Below are 19,131 nucleotides of genomic sequence, written 5' to 3' on the forward strand. Positions count from 1 at the left end.
AAAAAGCAAACTAACAGCCAAACCAGTATTATTAGCGTCATATGATCCCAATTTAGGAACCGAGGTTCACACCGACGCCAGTAATAAAGGGTTAGGTGGAATTGTAATACAAAAGCAAACAAAGGGTGATAAACGACCCGTAGCTTACTTTAGTACAGTGACAAGCAGCGCAGAAAAAGTTTATCATAGCTACGAACTTGAATCTTTAGCAGTGGTCGAATCTCTTAAGCGCTTTCGGATATATTTATCAGGTTTACATTTCAAAATAATAACAGACTGCAGTGCGGTCCGCCATACGTTCAACAAAAGGGATCTTTTACCGCAAGTCGCCCGATGGTGGCTATTAATTCAAGACTGATTTCGAAATTTGTCATCAATCCGGAAAATTAATGAGTCACGTTGACGCATTAAGTCGAAATCCAGAAACAACCGTATTTATTTCAAGTATAACCAACATAGATGACTGGTTTTTAACGGTCCAATTACAAGATGACGCCTTGAAAAGCATCATAGATCAAACAAATTCTGACAATAATGAAAATTTAAAAGCATATCCAATAAAAAATAACCGATTATACAGAAAAACACCGATCAGGGAAAGACTAGTAGTGCCTAAATCAGCGAGATAGCAAATAATGATAAAATACCACAACGAAATTGGTCATCCGGGTCTAAAGGAGTTAATAAAGGCAAATTATTGGTTTTCGGGAATGACTCGATTTATAAAAAAATATGTTTCTTCGTGCATTGATTGCGCTTATAATAAAGGAAATTATGGGAAAAGTGAGGGAGAATTGCATCCAATTCATAAAAACAATAAACCTATGGAAATCGTTCATATTGATCATGTTTGACCTTTTCCAAAAAGTTCGTCTGGAAATATGTATATTATAAGTATAATTGACGCGTTTTCCAAATACTTTGTAGCAATCCCCTGTAAAACTGTAGGTTCGAAAGAATGTATTAGACAATTACGTCAAGTGTTTGGAATCTTTCTTGGATATCCTAAAAGAATAACATCGGATAGAGGAATAGCTTTTACAAGTAATCATTTTGCTGAATTCGTTCATAAAAAACAGATTAAGCACATCAAAAACGCTGTTGGTACACCCCGGGCAAACGGTCAAGTAGAACGTTTCCATAGAACCTTTTTGAATGGGATAAATCCTTCAATAGATAATGAGAAATACTGGGATGAGCGGATAGCCGATATAGTGTGAGGAATAAATAACACTATTAATTCAAGCACCAAAAGTACCGCCTTTGAATTAATGTTCGGTTACAAGGGGCACTTGTTAAACGATATGGAAACCACACAAACAGACGGTGAGCCAGTTAATGTTAAAATTAGACGCAAAGCTGCGAGTAGGGCTATGGAAAAGATTGCGATGCAAATGAAAGAGAGGTACGACAAGAAACACAGAGTACCCAATCGGTACAAAAAGGGCGAAATTGTTTTATGGAAACAAGGAATATCGTGCAGTCAAAGAGGGGTAAACAGGAAACTTGATTGTCAGTATTCTGGTCCCTACATTGTCGTAAAAGTATTACATCATGATAGATATGAAATTAGAAGTATCAAGGGGTTACGAGGGTACAAGAATTTTAAGACAATTGTAGCAGCTGATAATTTGCGTCGGTATTGTAGTGTACCTGCTGTTTCTGACAACTCTGACAGCTCTAACAACTCTGACTAAAAAAAACCATGCAAAAAGAAATGAGATGAATACTTGTAGTTTTAGTTGTAGCAGTAAACATTGTATAAATTGTACTTTGAGAGATCGCGACTTCTGTAAGTAAAAGGCAGGTTGCTGCCGAAAGTTGCGCTTAAAAAAAAAGGGGCAGGTTGCTGCCAAAGGCTATATGTAAAGAAAAAAAGTAGAAAAAAAAAAGGAGGCAGATTGTTGTCAATGGATATGCGGATATGTGTGTAGAAAGGGCAGGTTACTGCCGGGTCATTAAAAAAAAAAAAAGAAGGAAGGGCAGGATACTGCCGTTAAAATGTAGTGAATGGTAGTAAAAGAAATGTAACTAGGTTACATCACTGGTAACAAGGTTTAAAACGAAAAAAAAGGAAACAGCGTAACATTAATACTTTCAGAAGTTGTGATCACTCATGAAATAAAAAGATTGATACTGTAAGGAACATTATGTTGCAGAAACGAACTGAAATCGCTAATCATACTCTGCATTAGCCAAGGAGAACAAGCCAGTTATCCATCTTTCGCGAGGGCGCGAAATTCGCAGGATGGCCGATTCAAATAAACAACAATTCTCGGGAACCTGATAAAGTCTAGAAGGATATCTGTTTAGTTTATGTGCGTCGCCAGTCCGGCGGCAGTTTAATAAACAATAATTCAATATCAATTTCATTACAACCGCTCACTTGTTTGAACAATTGAACCTGTAACATCGGCTGTAAAGTTCCATTGTCTTAATAAATCTTTATTATTATTCAACTCTCTTAATAATTCAGGAGTGGGATAGTGCACCCACGGCCACATAGTATCAAGCATTTCCACGATATACAGATTATACTACGGTTTTGGAAGAATTGGTCGCTCGACATAAACGCCCTGATGAAACCATGACCCACTATTACCATNAACCGCTCACTTTTAAAAAACAGCTTTGGTAAAAAGGAAATATCATACCACTCTTGTTTGAACAATTGAACCTGTAACATCGGCTGTAAAGTTCCATTGTCTTAATAAATCTTTATTATTATTATTATACAACTCTCTTAATACTATAATGATGAATTTAAACCTCCTTAAATCTCATGCAACAATTCTTACTGATTTGGAGAGAGATGTAATATTAAGTTATGATAAAATGAAAATCAAACCTGAGATTTGTTACAATTCCTTAGAAGATGTACTGAGGAAACCACACAAAAATGTTCAGGTGCTAGTTGTGAGAAGCCTGATGGGTAAGTAAAAGCAACTTCTTGTTTTTGATTTTCATAACAAACAATTATTTAATAATATAATTCAGAGTTGAGGAAACATGCTTCAAAGTTTATTTTCCAGAAGAGCAAAAGGCACCTCTAACAAAACGGTCATGCTTATTGATTCTATTCGCTTACTACCGGATTTCAACTTTCACGATTCAATGTTCATCAAGTACAATTTTACAGTAGATGCTTTATTTTCTTTCTAGGGTACTTACAGCGCTTCTCAAGAATTAAAATAACGCTAACAAAAGTGCATTCTTTTATAATGAAGCCATGTATAATAAACATTCACCATTCATCATCCATATTCGTGTAAGGTTGTTAATTTACTGTAGCTATTCCTAAGGCTTTTTAAACAAAAACGGCAGCATTTATAATTTTGAAAGGGTCACTTAAAAGCAAAATTAAAAAACTATTCTGGAACGAATAAATATTGGTATATGCGAACAATACAAATGATTCGTATGACGATCATTTCCGCCTTACTCATAGTGACGTCATTCCCAACGCAAGTGAAAGTGAACGCCGTGCGTGACGCCTACCGAGAATTCTATTTATCATGCTGCCATCATCTGTGCAATATCTACCCTTGTCTTAGGCATCGTGGGAATATTAAATTAATTTAACCAGAAGGACGAGCATATTGGCCCAATAAAGAAATGAAAATAATTCGGAACCTCAAGATTGTAGTGGACAGATGTGAGCCGCTTAAACCAGGTAGTTATTGGGTCCAGTAGAATTCTATTACCTTAGACCACATTTTAAAAAAACATTGAGTGAGCTTGAAGTGGTACTTCCAAAAAATACAGATTCAGAAGTCTTGAAAGTAATCCATCCGATTTCAAGAATTCTTTCACCAATATTTAGAATGGATCTTTAGGGTGAGTATAGGCTGCATAGGCCGTTATAATAAAAGGATTTTTTGTGGAGGTCAATTTTGCAACGTAAATCGTCGAAAAAACGATAGAGCGAATGAGTTTCATGCGAAAGCTGCTTCAACGGTAAGAAATATGACGCTCATTGTACAAAAGTAGTAAAACTTAAAAACGTCTGTAAAACAATTTTTGACGACATATATGTATAATATATATCGATGGCGTCACGACAAAAAGGCGTAAGCGCCAAAAAATGAAAAACAAGATTTTTATGTCAATTTAAGTAAAGTAACTCAGCTAATTATCTAATATAACGGCTGCAACCGACAAAAATTTCCTTCGTCAATAAATTGAGTTAAAATTTTTGTAAGCGACAATTTCATTCTAAGAAAAATCGAGGTTAAACAGCATTAAGCATCACGCTTTCATACAGAGAGGTTAACCTTACGCTCATCGTCGTCGAGACGTCGAAAATTTTTAAAAAAGTAAGTTCCATTACAATTTTTCTTTATTAATTATTGTTATAGCAAGCTGTCAAAATTAGTTTTGACTTTAAAATAGTTTTAGATACTAAGAAAAACGCTTACATTTGTTTTTGTCGCTTACGCCTTTTCAATTTTAAATTTTAGGCTGGCGTAAGTACCATTTTGCTATGACACTTCATGCAATTTTTAATTTTATTTTTTGTTAACGACTCTGTAGTAAACTTGAATATTAATACGCAATTTCATTGTTGGTAATGTTTACCATCAAAAAACGCGTTTACACTTCTAGAAAGATTAACTAATTTCTGTAAAACACTATTCCAATATTAGTTTTAATTAGTCGCTTACGCCTTTTCTTTTTCATTGCTTTTTAAGCTGAATATTAGGCAATGAAAAAGAAATAATATATTTTTACGTTAATTTATTAAGGGTACATATTTTTTGTTGTATTATTCTTTGGACTTTATTTGTTACACTTAGTTTTTTAACAATTTCATTTCCTTTAGTTTTGTAACTTACAACTTTTACTTTCATGTTAATTTTTTTGAAGTTATGACAATTTAAGAAATTTCTAATTTTATTAAAGAGAAGTGTGTTCAAATAAAACATGTTTGCATTATTATTATTCTATTCATATTACTTAGTAAAAGAGTCGCTTATTCTTTTTATAATTCTGCATGAGTGTTTTAAATTAAAAAAATTAATATGTTATAACTATTAGCTCTCGATAGTAGTCTAAGAAAAGTGAAAGGCTTATGGAGGGCCTAACCGCCATTACAAAACCAAAGGCATCCTATTTAAGAGGCTTATATCTCCAAGAAAAGGGCGCAAACGCCAAACAGACGTACTTAAAGGGCGTAAGCGACATATTTTAAAATAGAAATGGATTTTACGTAAAATTTGTCTTTTAATGAACAAACCGGTATTTTTTATCATAGATCACTTCAGAATTTCAAAGAAAGCAGTTAAAAAGATACTATTAAAACAAATTAACAGTTTTCACCTTCTCCTGATAAAATTGGAGGAAGTGGCTTATGCCTTTTTGTCGTGACGCCATCGATATGTTAAGATCCTACCTATTAAGATTGATAAAAATATAGGTAGACCTAGATAAAATTATTGTTGAGAAATAGTTAAGGACGTGGGATGTACTAGTTTTAGGGAAATGCGAAGGCTAGCTCAAGATAGAAAACAATGGAGGTACGTGTCTAACCAGTAATGATAAAAATACCAAGCGGGCGAAATTGCGGGCACATAGGTAGCTAGTTGATAATAATTTTAAATGTCAAATGTTAAGTAATTTTAAATTCGCACAATAGCATTAAACAAAGATCTTGTTTTCAGCCAGGCATTTTTGTATATTTTTTAAATCTAATAATTTTTCTCAGGTAATTTCTAACGATAAGCGTTATACTTAATGTAAATTAAATATACGGATACAAAAAATAATGAGCTGTACTTACAATTTCCGTCGATATTAATCCTTTTGATTTCCTCTATTGCTTTAATGGCTGCATCATGACGTGCTGCGGGAGTTGTATATCCTATTCCTATATACTCCCTGTTTCCAACTTTCAGATGTACCATATAAGGATCGTCAGGTGTTTGTAAATTATTTAAATAATCGCCAGTCGTGTTTTTGATTTCAGTAATATTTTCATGAACTGTATTATTTTCATGGTTTTCACTAATTCTAATACTTCGTAATTTGTGGATGTTATGAGCCGGAAACAGTGTTGGATTTTGTAGGTCCTTATTAAAAAGTAAAACATTAAATGTGACTTTTTGAAATTCAAAAAATCGCTGTGCTAGTTTCTTTATTAAAATACCCTTAAAATGCAGTTCATGCTAGCGAAATATAAAATAAAAAATAAAAACCTAATAACACTTCACTAAATCGGTCAAATTCAGAATTGGAGATATTGCCTGAAATAATCCACTCATTAAATTTTGCGCACGATCAAAGCAACAGGCAAACTGTTAAGTTGCAAACCCAGAATCGTGAAGTTCTATCAATTGTTCTGGAAAACATACGGGAGGGTACAACAATTCGTCAGGTATAGTAAGCTGGTTTTTATAATAGAACTTGTTTCTACTGATGAGAATCGCAAACTAACATTATTTATAAATAGACATGGTGCTGCATTAGCCAAGAAACCACTAAACTTACTTTTCTTTAATATAACACCTAGTATACGTGCTACAAATATGTTCTATTAGGTACACGCAGACAGCTATGTCCAGACTGACAAATTGTAACCTATTTGTCGACAAGCTCTCAGGGTAATCATACGTGGGTTCATTAACTTTCTAATAAAAAATCTTTATTTCCAATAACTATCTTATCATTTAATTCAACCAAAAGAAAGATGCATACATAGATCAAAGTATAAATGAAAAAAAAAAAATAACATAACATAAAATGTTTAACCTGATAACTTAAATACATTAGAAGGTATTAATCGTTGGAGTTTTCTCCGCTTTCGCATATTCAGTGTTATAGGGTTGGCACATTTAATTGTAATAAACGTTAAATGATGTTTGGTCGTTATGAAATATCTAATCAGATTGTGGATGAACTGAATGTAGTGAATTTATGAAGTGGACAGATTGCTTACTGTCTCTAGCTTCCTTGTCACTATGACTTCTCACCGTCTTCTCTTAATAATCTTTTCAGTCGATGAACCTGACCCAACCCTACCCGATATGTCACAACCCTTCCCTTCTCACTAAACGACACTACTCGTTCGCAAATCCTATTCCTTTAACACATATGCAGAAACATACAGATCGCTACAATGTCGATATCCTTAATCGAAAATAACATTGTCTAATAGTATCTAATGAGCCCACAAGTAGCAGTTCACCAAACGTACGTTTAGTGGGGTCCGCACCGAATTATTTTAATTTTTATATCCACTTCTATAAAAAATAAGAGACACACTTAGTTTCGTACTTATAGTGATTTATGAGATTTGTATCTATTTTGTTCACTGCATAGTTACTGATGAATTAAAACAGTTCGCTGTACGGTGTATCTATTATTACACAAATACAGTCAAAAGAGAAAAGGCCAGCAGTGTACTTGAACAATCAAAATCTATAAGCTCATTCTTTTTTAATTCATCTAATTTCTTGGTTGCTGTATGTCCTGGTCTTTTGCGCCATGTTTTAGTAAACGGAATATGCTTTTTGTACCTCTGCTACTGACATGCTCACCCTTAGATTTTCAAACTTTGCTCAAAAACCAGCCTGCTTATTCATAACATATTGCTTCTTAGGTTTGATACGAAGGCATTCTTCAACCTTCATTCAACATTCCTACACTCTCCTTCGGTAGTTTCTATTACAATCAAGTCCTCTTGTGCAATACACTGATAAAAATTACTATCGTCTTTCATCAAATGATCAACAGAAAAGGTTTTCATTACTCCTTTAGAGTTATTGTTATATCCACCTCGGTCTATAAGGAAGCACACGCCTCAGGTGTCCTCTCTTACATTCTAACATCACCCTTTGTTAATTCTTCTATTTATTTTTGTTAGATTTGCACTTACACTTTGATTTCCGATTACCTTTCCTTCCACAATTTGATTGGGACATGAAATTTTCTTATTGTATATTTGGAATATACGCAAAACTTTGTTAATAAAATTTTTCCTATGGTCCAAAAATAATTTTTGGACAAGTTCTCAAACCAGAAGTTTCTTTACAATACCATACGCAGCCTACCGTCCATCATTTTCCTTACCCTTACCGTTAACGGTAACAAAGCGATCATCATCTCGAAAGATCCCGACATTGTCAAAGAACTTTTTTTTTTGGTCATCTCTGTTTTTGTGGTTTCAAGTACTTTGTACTTATGACTGCACTAACATTAGTATTAATGGTCTGTTATTTAGGACATTTTGTGTCCAATATCTTTTCTATACTCGTTGCTTCCATTTTTTAAACTTTTAATAAGTTTTTGTCTGCTCATTTTGACTCATTCTAGTGGGTGACTCAGAGCTAGCTCTTTCCTTAAATCTTCGCTGGAAATATAATAGGGAGCGCCTGTTATCTTCTTCACAGCTTTTCGTTGAATTGCCATCATTTTCTGGTGGTTTGTATCTTGATAGCCGCTCCAGATTTCTTCTGCGTATGAGGCCTGCTTCTCTGTTATTGCATTTATTATGTTTCACTTCGTTTTTAGGGTTAGCTTGCTTTCTTGTCTTAATATATAGTGAAATCTTCTTATTGTCAAGTTTGCTATAGTTGTTCTCATTTTTATATGCTGGTTCCACTTCAGTTTCGTAGTTATTTTCACTCCCAGATATACGATTGCTTTCCTTTTTACTTTGAGAGTCTTAGAATTGAATTTTATTTTCTTGTTTTTACAAGATCCTTTCCCAAATAATATGTTTGTCTTCGTCTCATTAATCTTTATTCGCCAGTTCATGCAATAGCCATTGACTATTTTTAGTATTTCTTCCATTCGGTATCTTGCAAATGCCCATGATTTGTTTTTAACTATTGTACAGTACTGGGGATGATGGTGCCCCCTGTGGTACCCCGTCTTTTGCTTCCCTTATACTGGATAATGTTTTACCTTCTTTAACTTGGAAGTAACGGTCTTTAATAATTTCTTGGTACATTTCTATTGAAATGTTAATTTAAATTCAGCGCCTTCTAATGTAATTTCCTAGTTTGTTAGTTTGCTATAGTTACTATATATTAATAAATAACACTATTCCGTGACACTACGAGTAGAGTACATAAAATTGTAATTTCATTATAATAAACGTTTATTCCCATATAAAAACCTACTTCCACTTATTCAAAATAATTCAACAGGTTATGGGCCCAGTAGCCCTAGAAAAGTAAACAAGTCAAAGTATATAATTTTTCAAGTGTTGAAAATGTCCTCAAATAACCCGCTGACCTTGATAGAAAAACTAACTGGCTGCGATAACTACTCCACATGGAGATTTGCCGTGAAAACATATCTTGAACACGAGTAGTTATGGGATTGCATAGAAAATCCAACCGGCGACCCGAAAAACCAAACACGTGATCTTAAAGCAAAATCTAAAATAATCTTGTTAGTGGACTCCATGAATTATGTTCACATACAAGAAGCCAGGACATCAAAGGAAGTTTGGGACAACCTGACAAGTGCTTTCGATGACTCAGGGCTAACACGCCGAGTAGGTTTACTTAGTGAATTATGTACTACAACCCTCGCAGAGTGTCAAAATGTAGAAGAATACGTTAGTAAAGTAGTCACAACAGCTCATAAGTTGCGCAATATCGGATTTAAAGTGGATGATGAGTGGCTGGGAACCCTGCTTCTCTCTGGTCTACCTGAGACATACAAACCGATGATCATGGCGATCGAGAGTTCTGGTATGAAAATAAGTGCTGATTCAGTAAAGCTAAAATTCTACAGGATGTAAAAATGAGCAATAGTGATACAAATGCCTTTGCAACAAATTCAAAGAAAAAGGTATTTAAAAAGGCACCTCAAAAATTCCACGTTGTTTCAAATGCAACAGATATGGTCATATAAGCACAGAGTGCAAGTCTAAGCAAAAACAGAAACATGAAAATCCTAGCTATGCCGCTACATTCATAGCTCCAGTCAGTAACAGCGATGCCTGGTATATAGACTCCGGTGCCTCAATGCATATGACCAGACACAAACAATTATTGCATAATGAAACAGTGCCACCAGTGAAGACAATTAAAGTTGCAGATAACAAATCCTTACCAGTAGAAAGCTCTGGTCAGCTGAGTTTAGACATCTGTGATGACAGAGGTCGAAGTAACAAAGTTTTACTTCAAAATGTTTTATATGTGCCTGAGTTAGCAACAAATTTGCTATCAGTCAGTCAGATTGTAAATCATGGTGGTGCAGTGAAATTTAATAATGAAGGCTGTGTAATTATTAACAGTCGTAAGAAAATAGTTGCAACAGCTATCTTAATCAACAATATGTACCGGCTAAATCTGTACAATATTCAAGCATACATATCTGATGTTGATAAGCAAGATATTTATCTCTGGCACCAGCGCATGGGGCATCTCAATTTCAGTGATTTAAAGAAAATTGAAGAAAATACAAATGGTGTGCAATTATCTAAGAAAGAAGACAATCTGGCCTGTGTGACTTGTTTAGAAGGAAAACAAACACGCCTTCCATTCAAGACGAGTCATTCAAGAGCTACACATCTACTTGAAACTGTACATTCAGATATATGTGGACCAATGGAAACCACTTCCATTGGTGGTGCAAAATACTTCATCACATTTATAGATGACTTTTCAAAAAAGGTGTTTGTTTATTTCTTGAAAAATTCAAAGAATTTAAATGTCAAGTTGAAAATCAATTGGAGTGCAGTATAAAATGTTTGCGTACAGACAATGGACTTGAATATATAAACAATGCTTTTTCTGTGTTCCTAGCAACAGCTGGTATCGTCCATCAAACAACAGTGCCTTATACACCAGAACAAAATGGTGTCTCCGAACGTATGAATCGTACGCTTGTTGAAAAAGCAAAGTGTCTGTTGATTAATGCAAAACTTCCTAAACAGTACTGGGCAAGTGCAATACACACAGCTGCTTACCTCATTAATAGATCTCCAACACATTCACTGGCTTTTAAAACTCCAGAAGAAATATGGTCTAAGAAGAAACCAAATATAAGTCATCCTAAAATATTTAGCTGTGAAGCAATGATACATCTCCCAAAAGAAAAACGTAAGAAGTGGGACAGCAAATCACAGAAAGCTATATTCATCGGATACTGTGATAATACAAAAGGGTATAGGTTTATAATACCTATCTCCAAAACTGTGATTAAAGGCAGAGACGCCGTTCTCTTAGAGACCACAGTAAAGAGAAACTATCTTCCTATAAATCTGACCGAGAAAGAAATAATGTGATACATCATTGGAACAAAATGATAATTCTATATCTCCGAATTCTAATGACACATCAGATTCTTCAAACACTACCAGTGAATATATGTCAGACCAAGAAGATAACGAAGATCCCGAGTATAAACCAAATATAGATGTTCTAAAATAATATTGAGACAAAGAAACAGAGAATTATCAAAATTAAATGAAAATAACGATAAGACTTACATGTGCTACAGTGAAGAAAAAATAAATTCTATTCCTCAGAATTGCAAAGAAGCTTTAAATTCCTTTGAATCTGAAAAGTGGAAAACTTCAATAAAAGAAGAATTAGTCACATTCTAAAAATGTTACTTGGACATTGGTAGAAAAACCCCAAACCACCAAGCCTATTGGATGTAATTGGGTATTTCGCATCAAAAACAAACCAACAGGTCTTCGTTACAAATCAAGGCTCTGTGCAAAAGGATATGCACAAAAAGAAGGGATAGATTTTGATGAAACTTTTGCACCGACAGTGAGGTATGACTCTATACGATTATTATTATCACTTGCAGCTCAGAAAAATTTAGAGATAACCCAATTCGACATCACTACTGCTTTCCTGTATGGTGACCTGGAAGAAACAATTTACATGACTCCACCTGAGGGATTGGACTGCAACCCAAAAATGGTATGTAAACTTAACAAATCCTTATATGGGCTAAAACAGGCACCAAGATGTTGGAATACAAAATTTAATTCAGTTTTAAAGAAATTTGGGTTTGAAAGATGTAAAGCAGATCAGTGCATGTACATTGGATTAACCAGGGGAATAACATGCTACTTGTGTGTATATGTTGACGATGGTCTTTTACTTTGTAAAGATAAATCAGTAAGTAAGTAATTAATGATCTTCAAACTGATTTTGAAGTCAAAACATATCCTCTTTCCTGCTTTGTAGGAATGCAAATTGAAAAATCTAATAATCCTATTTTTATACACCAGACCAAATATATTGAGCAATTATTAAAGAAGTTCAATATGACTGAAGCAAACTCCGGCTGATCCACATGTCAAACTCATGAAGGCTGATGGGCTACCTGAAAGGAAATATCCCTACAGAGAAGCCGTAGGATCTCTCATACATGCAGCAACAGTAAGCCGGCCAGACATTTTGTTTGCAGTCAGTCAGGTGAGTAGATTCTTAAATAGTCATAATGAATCTCACTGGAATGCCGTCAAATGAATACTCAAGTATCTAAAAGATACTAAAGATTGTGGATTGTGCTACATGTCAAAGCAAAACAGCACTGATGTAGTAGGGTACAGTGACGCTGACTACGCCAACGATGTTGAAACAAGACGATCAACAACTGGTTATGTCTTTCTTAAGAATGGAGCCGCCATTACGTGGTCCTCCCAAAGGCAACAAACAGTGGCCTTATCTACAACAGAGGCAGAGTTCATGGCTGCTTGTGCTGCCACTAAAGAGGCTATGTGGCTAAGACAACTACTACAGGAAATAAGTGAATATAAACAACAGTCTGTGATTATAAACATTGACAATCAAAGTGCAATCAACGTCATTAAAAATAGTGAATTTCACAAGCGCTGCAAACATAAACTATTACGAAAATGTTATCAGCCTTAACTATGTAAATACAAACAATCAATATGCTGATATGTTTACCAGAGCATTGTCTAAGGATAAATTCATATTTATGAGAAATAACATAGGCATGTGCAAACTTAATAATTATAAGTAGTTCATTTTTTTTTGTACTTTATGCTATTATAAAAGAGCCTTCTAATGTAATTTCCTAGTTTGTAAGTTTGCTATAGTTACTATATATTTTTATAAATAATATTATTCCGTGTCACTACGAGTAGAGTACATAAAATTGTAATTCCATTACAATAAACGTTTATTCCCATATAAAAACCTACTTCCACTTATTCAAAATAATTCAACAATTTCAACTAGATGTTCATTTATGTTTGATTGTCTCATTTTATACCGAATTCCCTCTCGCCATACTGTGTCGTACGCCTTTTCTATATCTAACGATGCTAGAATAACTTTGTGTCCTTCTTTCAGAGCTTCTTCGACATGTGTTATTAATTTGCTACTTGATGTACGGCACCTACTCCTCTTGAAAATCCAAATTGTGTAGGGTATAGTATTTGTTTATCTTCTGCTTCTTCCTGTAGTCTTCTTAATAGTATTTTGTCAAAAATTTTTGCAAGTCCACATATTATACTGATCGGTCTTCTGTTTTCCGGTTTACTGCTGTCTTTCCCTGATTTGGGAATAGTTACTATTGTCGCTAATCTCCATTTGAATGGGTATTGTCTTTTTTCCAAGATTGTGTTAAATAATTTTGTTGTGTATTTTATGACTTCTTCATTTTTGTAACATAATTGAAGGGCCTTATTAGGAATCTTGTCCTTGTGACTTTTCTGGCGTTTATTCTTTTGAATTCATTTTCAACTTCTTCTTCTGTTATTTCAATATCATCTCCTATTTGTTGTTTTAATTGTGGCAGTGTCCTTGTCCCCATAAGGTTTGTGAATTGTTTCTCGAAGGTTGTGGCGATTAACTCAGCTTTTTCTTTTCTATCGAAAACCCATTTATTGTTATAATCTTTGAGAGGTTCATTTACATTCGGTTGTTCTGAATCTTTTCAATAGTTTCCATAGATCAGTATGTGGGTGTTTTTCGGTTTGAGCTAAAGTTTCTTCTACTTCTTTTTGTAGTTTCTTATATTCTTCTTTATCTTGCCATTTGTTGTATCTTTTCCATTTGGTTTTGCACCTGTTTTTCCTTCTGATTATATCTTTCTCTTCGTTGTTTAAGGCGTATTTATTGATTTCTGTTACTTTTGTAGTGTAAGATGATTTTTCTATTGCTGCTAGCGGTTTTGTTTCTATTTCTGTTATCATATTTTCTATTTCATTTGTCGTCATGAAGCTACTTTGGTTAATGCATTCCATATATTTCTTCCAATTAATTTTGACACAAGTTTCTTGTTTAAGATAGGTCGAAGTACCTATTGTCGCGACGACGGGGAAATGGTCTGAGTCTAGCTTGTGGTGAACTTTTAGGTCTCTTATCGAGACTCCTTTAGAAATAAATAGATCCAGTACATCGCTACTGCCGTTTTTCGGAATGGTTGTCGTTTCTTCTGGTCCGTGTACTTTTAGGTTAAGTTTTTTGACGATTTTTTGTAATTGATTTCCTTTTGGATTTATTCTCTTACTGCCCCAACTTTCATGCTTGGCATTTAAGTCTCCAGCTATGAGTGTTTTTTCCTTAGTTATTAGTTGGAACACTTCTTCTTTAATTTGCCCTTTTGGTGGTACGTACATTGACACTACATTGATTATCTCCTTGTTAATCTTAACTTTTACTCCTGTTGCTTCCGTCTTGCCGTCTAGGTTGTGGTATCTTTCTATTGCTCCGCATAAATGGTTTTTCAGGGCTATAATAACTCCTCCCCTTTCATTTGTCGTTTCTCTCTTATAACTCTGTATCCTGGTATTTGTACTTTATCTTCTTTCTTTAGCCAAGTTTATGTAATACATGCTACAGCTATATCTTCTTCAAATAGGAAACAATTTAGTTCATCGAGTTTATTTTTTAAACCGTTACAGTTCCAATTCATAATTTTGATTGGTTTAAACCCTATTAATTTCTTTAATTATTTTTGGTATGAAACTTCTTAAAATTTTTTCGATTTTTTCTTCTAGTTCTTCCTCTTTTTTCTCTTTATTACCGGCAATATCTGCATAAGAAATCATATGCCTAACTATTGATTTATTTAGTTTTTCTTGTTTCTGCCTTTCTTTTTCCTCCATTTTAAATTTGGGGTGCTCGGGACATTACTAACTCGAAGCAATATGGTTTCCCTGACAGTTAGCACATTTACCTGCTCCTGTGTGATCACATTCACGTGTGACATGGTTTTTGCCGCATTTTAAGCATCGCGGTTGCATGTTGCAGCGATATGCCACGTGGCCAAATCGTTGGCAACGATAACATTGTCTGGTTTCTGTTGGTTTTCTTTTTGCCTCTACATTCACTTTAACTTGAGCTATGTTTTGCACCTTATACATTTTCAAGCCTTCGTCATCTTTTGTTGTGTTTACAAGAATGAGTGGTAATTTGTTTTTCTTATTTCCCATTCTTGTAACATTGTTGTATTTAAATCCCTGATCGTCTAATGATTCTTTTATTTCCTCTATATCCATGGTTGGTGGGAGTCCTTTTATTACTATTTTTAGCTCTTTTTCTTCCGGCAGCTGGTAAGTGAAGTATTCAATATTTGCTGTTTTCCTAAAGTCATCGCTGTTCTCTGTAAATATTTTTGTCCCTGAATTTACACATTTTAATGGCTGTCTTGTTTTTATTTTATTTAGTTCTAGTAATTCTACCAGCATTTTAGTGTTTTCTGTTCTCGCAGTGATCGGCGGCGGTGGTTTTAACTTCAATGTTAACTTCACTATTGGTGCACATTTTATCACTTTGATCCGGTACAAAAACTTCTTCTCCCTCTGTCAAGGGTTCAAATTTATTCCTTGTTTTAACCGTTTCACTATTAATTTTTTGCCTTGTATTTTGTGTATCCGACGTGCCAAGGTCACTGAGCTTTTCTTTTTTCCTTTTCTTTACTTTTTCTGTATCATCTCCATCGTTTCCCCTTGTTTCTGTATCTCCATCATCTTTTACGAACTTAATTCTAAGTCCGTAATTTGCCAGCTCGTCAATTATTTGTTTGAGATAATTTTGAAGTTCTTCTATTCTGCGCGCAGTATTCTCGTCTACTGTATTTTCCATTTTAAAACTAGCCTGTGGTTGGCCCTAAGGCCAGACCCTTAATTGCGGCACTGATCAATAACTTCAGATTATTTCACTATTCAATTGATAAGAACGCACTAACGAACCATTAACAGCTCTCACTTATGACATTTGAATAAGCTGAACTATGACCGAACTTGAAAGAACTTTCTCCTCTCAAGGCTCTTTTATCCGTAAACATGAAAATCCAACCCTACCAATCATCCAAATCCCCTACCACATCCAAGCCAACAATCGCTAGACCTGTCTTCTCTTGTATCATCCGCTCCTTAGACCTGAACATATCCTCTACTTATATCTTAACCGCCCTTAAAGAGCAAAAAACCAGTGCCAAAAACGCATGGCGCATCAAGTCCAGGCAAACTGGCAAAGACATCTTCCTCTTTAGGGTAATTTCAAATTGCCCCAAATCCATTGGCCGTCCTGAACGAGTTTCTAGGCCGTTTAGAGCATACCTACGCGTTGAATCTGTGGTGCTCCGTTTACCGTCACTCACTTAAAAAAATACCTCCGCTGCCATCATCGCCGTAGCCTCCTATCACCACTGCCCCCAACACCGAAGACTCGAGAGGTATGTCGCTCCAGCTATACATTTGAATTTTTTACTTTGCAAACACTTGAATTTCAGTTAATAGACTTAAAAATAACACATTTATCTTATACAGACGTATTCACCCCTACAAGTAGCCAAATTATTATTATATCCCTTGATATTTCCAAGCAACGAATTGATCAATTACAGCATGTACGATAAATCAGTATTGAACGAAATTGTATAACTGCTTTTTCGGAAAAGCAGGTATGGATAGTCAAAGTGGGGAAGAAATGGATCAATCAATGTCAAAACTGAAAAGGCTGACCACATAATGCTTGCACAGGAATTTTCCAGGACTAAGAATAATTTATTTCTCATTTAGCATAGGAAATTTTTTCATTTTATATAAATTATATAACTAAGTCACTTCTATGCTCGCGAACCGTTAATTTAGAAATTCGAAAACGGTTGTTAAAGGTGTATGTTTGGAGCACGGCGTTGTATGAGTGCGAAACATGGACGGTGGGAGCGGCGGAAAAGAAAAGGTTAGAAGCGTTCGAAATGTGGTGTTATAGGCGGATGATGAGGATATCGTGGGTAGAAAAGGTTAGAAATGAAGAGGTATTGGAAAGAATAGGAGAACAGGGGACTCTATAGAAGTCAATAAAAAATAGGGGAGATAGGTTGGTAGGACACCTTCTCAGGCATGAAGGTCTAGTCAGAGACATATTAGAGGCAGAAACAGGAGTTAGGAAAGGTAGAGGCAGACCTAGATTAGATTACTCTTCGCAAATAGTTAAGGATGTGGGATGTTCAAGTTTTAGGGAAATGCGAAGTTTAGCTCAGGATAGGAAAGAGTGGAGGTACGTGTCCAACCAGTCTTAGGACTGATGACCTTATGATGATGATATAACTATAGGATCCTCTGTGTTTCAACGCAAAGGATAACACAAGGGGCTAAAGTGATATACTGAAAGTCAATATACCCTCAGCCCATCTTTTCTGTTTCTTAAGATGTTAATGCCGATATATCTGTATTTACTTAACTTAACTTACTGCTTCATAATAAATTTACTATTCTTCTAAGTGGTGTTGTTGTAGTAGTTGTTGAGTTCCTTCTAGCTTGAGAAGTCAATTATAGTTATTGCAATTGCTATGTGAACTTGAACGTTCGTAATTGTAAATCTATATAAACATTGAGTAGTAAATCGAACTAGATCCAAACCAACGAAATATAAGTTCGTTCACTGGATCTTAATAGTATATATTAGATATAATTTTTTCTTCTCCTTAGTTATTTATTTTCAGAAAATATAATCTATTTTAGACAAAATACACTGCAGTTTCGTTATCCGTCCCTCCATTTTATTGGCATAGGTTAATATGTTTTATTCTGAAAGAGGTTAATTAACGTATACCTTCAATATATAGAGGGTAAATTTCATATTATATTCGCGTTTATTCTAGATATATTACCTTGATTATTCACTATGTTGTTCGCCTTCAGCCACTCTATGTGCACCGAATTTAAAGATTAAGAAGATAAAAAATCAAACAAATCGCACAGTCACTGTTTCCCTTCTCCGTAACCCGGCCATTGTCATTCATTTCGTCTATATTTTATCAATTCTTAACGTAAACAAAAATCCTTTTAATCTTGAACATATTTATCCCTCGAATAAAAAAAGAAAGTACCCTACTTTTTGTGAAATCAGTGAAAATTATTAGGAATGCAATTTATTGAATTTGAACTACCTAGTGCAATTTTGCTTGAGTGATTACGAACTCTATACAAAGGAGAATTCCGCTATTCTTATAGATTTTAAGGAAGTTAAAACTGTTCTTGAACACCAATTTATTTTCACTTAATTAATGATGGTATACTTTCAAACGATGTATTTAATTTCTCATTATTTGTAATTCCAGTAAAACCCCTTAATAAGGAAATTACAATTAATAAACATTTGTTAAATGTGGACGATTTAAATGTATAATTTAAGTAGATAAAAGAAATTATTCTGGAAGCAATATTTCATAATGTTTTAATAACAATAATAATTGTTATTTTGATTTTGTTTGTAATTTTCAAATTAAAAATTTATGTATTGTAAACACAGTCGCAAGAAAATTCCGAATTACCAGCAACTCAACAATATTGGACGAAGGCGTATCCAATCAGAGTAGAGAAGGAGTAATGTCATATGCATTGCTTAGGTAATAAGGTGGTTCGTCTTTACATGAAAACAACGATAATTCATATAGCGTTTGAACCATTGCTAACACAGTAATTTTAGATAGATTTTTCTTTAGATTTAGATTAGACCTTTTATGATTTAGTTTTTAGAGTTAGATATTGATTGCTACTCCTTTTGTTAGCTTCCATCTCAATAAAATTATTTCAAGTTTAACTTTTTCAAAAAATGACTTCCAGATAATATAAACTTAACTAGGTACATGCTTATCTAATAAATGCTCCTATGACGTAATATGATCATGTTTTAAGATGCATATACGCATCCTATCTATTTACTCTAATTT

At 34.4% G+C, this 19,131-nt stretch overlaps 1 protein-coding gene across 6 annotated transcripts in view; it reads right to left on the minus strand.

Moving 5' to 3' along the window:
* The window catches only part of LOC108735610 (maternal effect protein staufen), a 48,553-nt gene that overhangs the window by 14,662 nt on the left and 14,760 nt on the right, over positions 1 to 19,131 (minus strand). For all 6 annotated transcript variants that reach the window (XR_003230873.1, XM_025973252.1, XM_025973251.1 and 3 more), the window contains one exon: positions 5,780 to 6,068. Coding sequence is in view for 5 of the 6 variants with exons in the window: in XM_025973252.1 (XP_025829037.1) it covers positions 5,780 to 6,068 (289 nt within the window). In the remaining variant the exon portion in view is untranslated. The remainder of the gene's footprint in view (positions 1 to 5,779; positions 6,069 to 19,131) is intronic.

The sequence above is a fragment of the Agrilus planipennis genome, unplaced genomic scaffold (assembly GCF_000699045.2).
Source record: "Agrilus planipennis isolate EAB-ADULT unplaced genomic scaffold, Apla_2.0 scaffold101, whole genome shotgun sequence".
Taxonomy (NCBI): Eukaryota; Metazoa; Arthropoda; class Insecta; order Coleoptera; family Buprestidae; genus Agrilus; species Agrilus planipennis.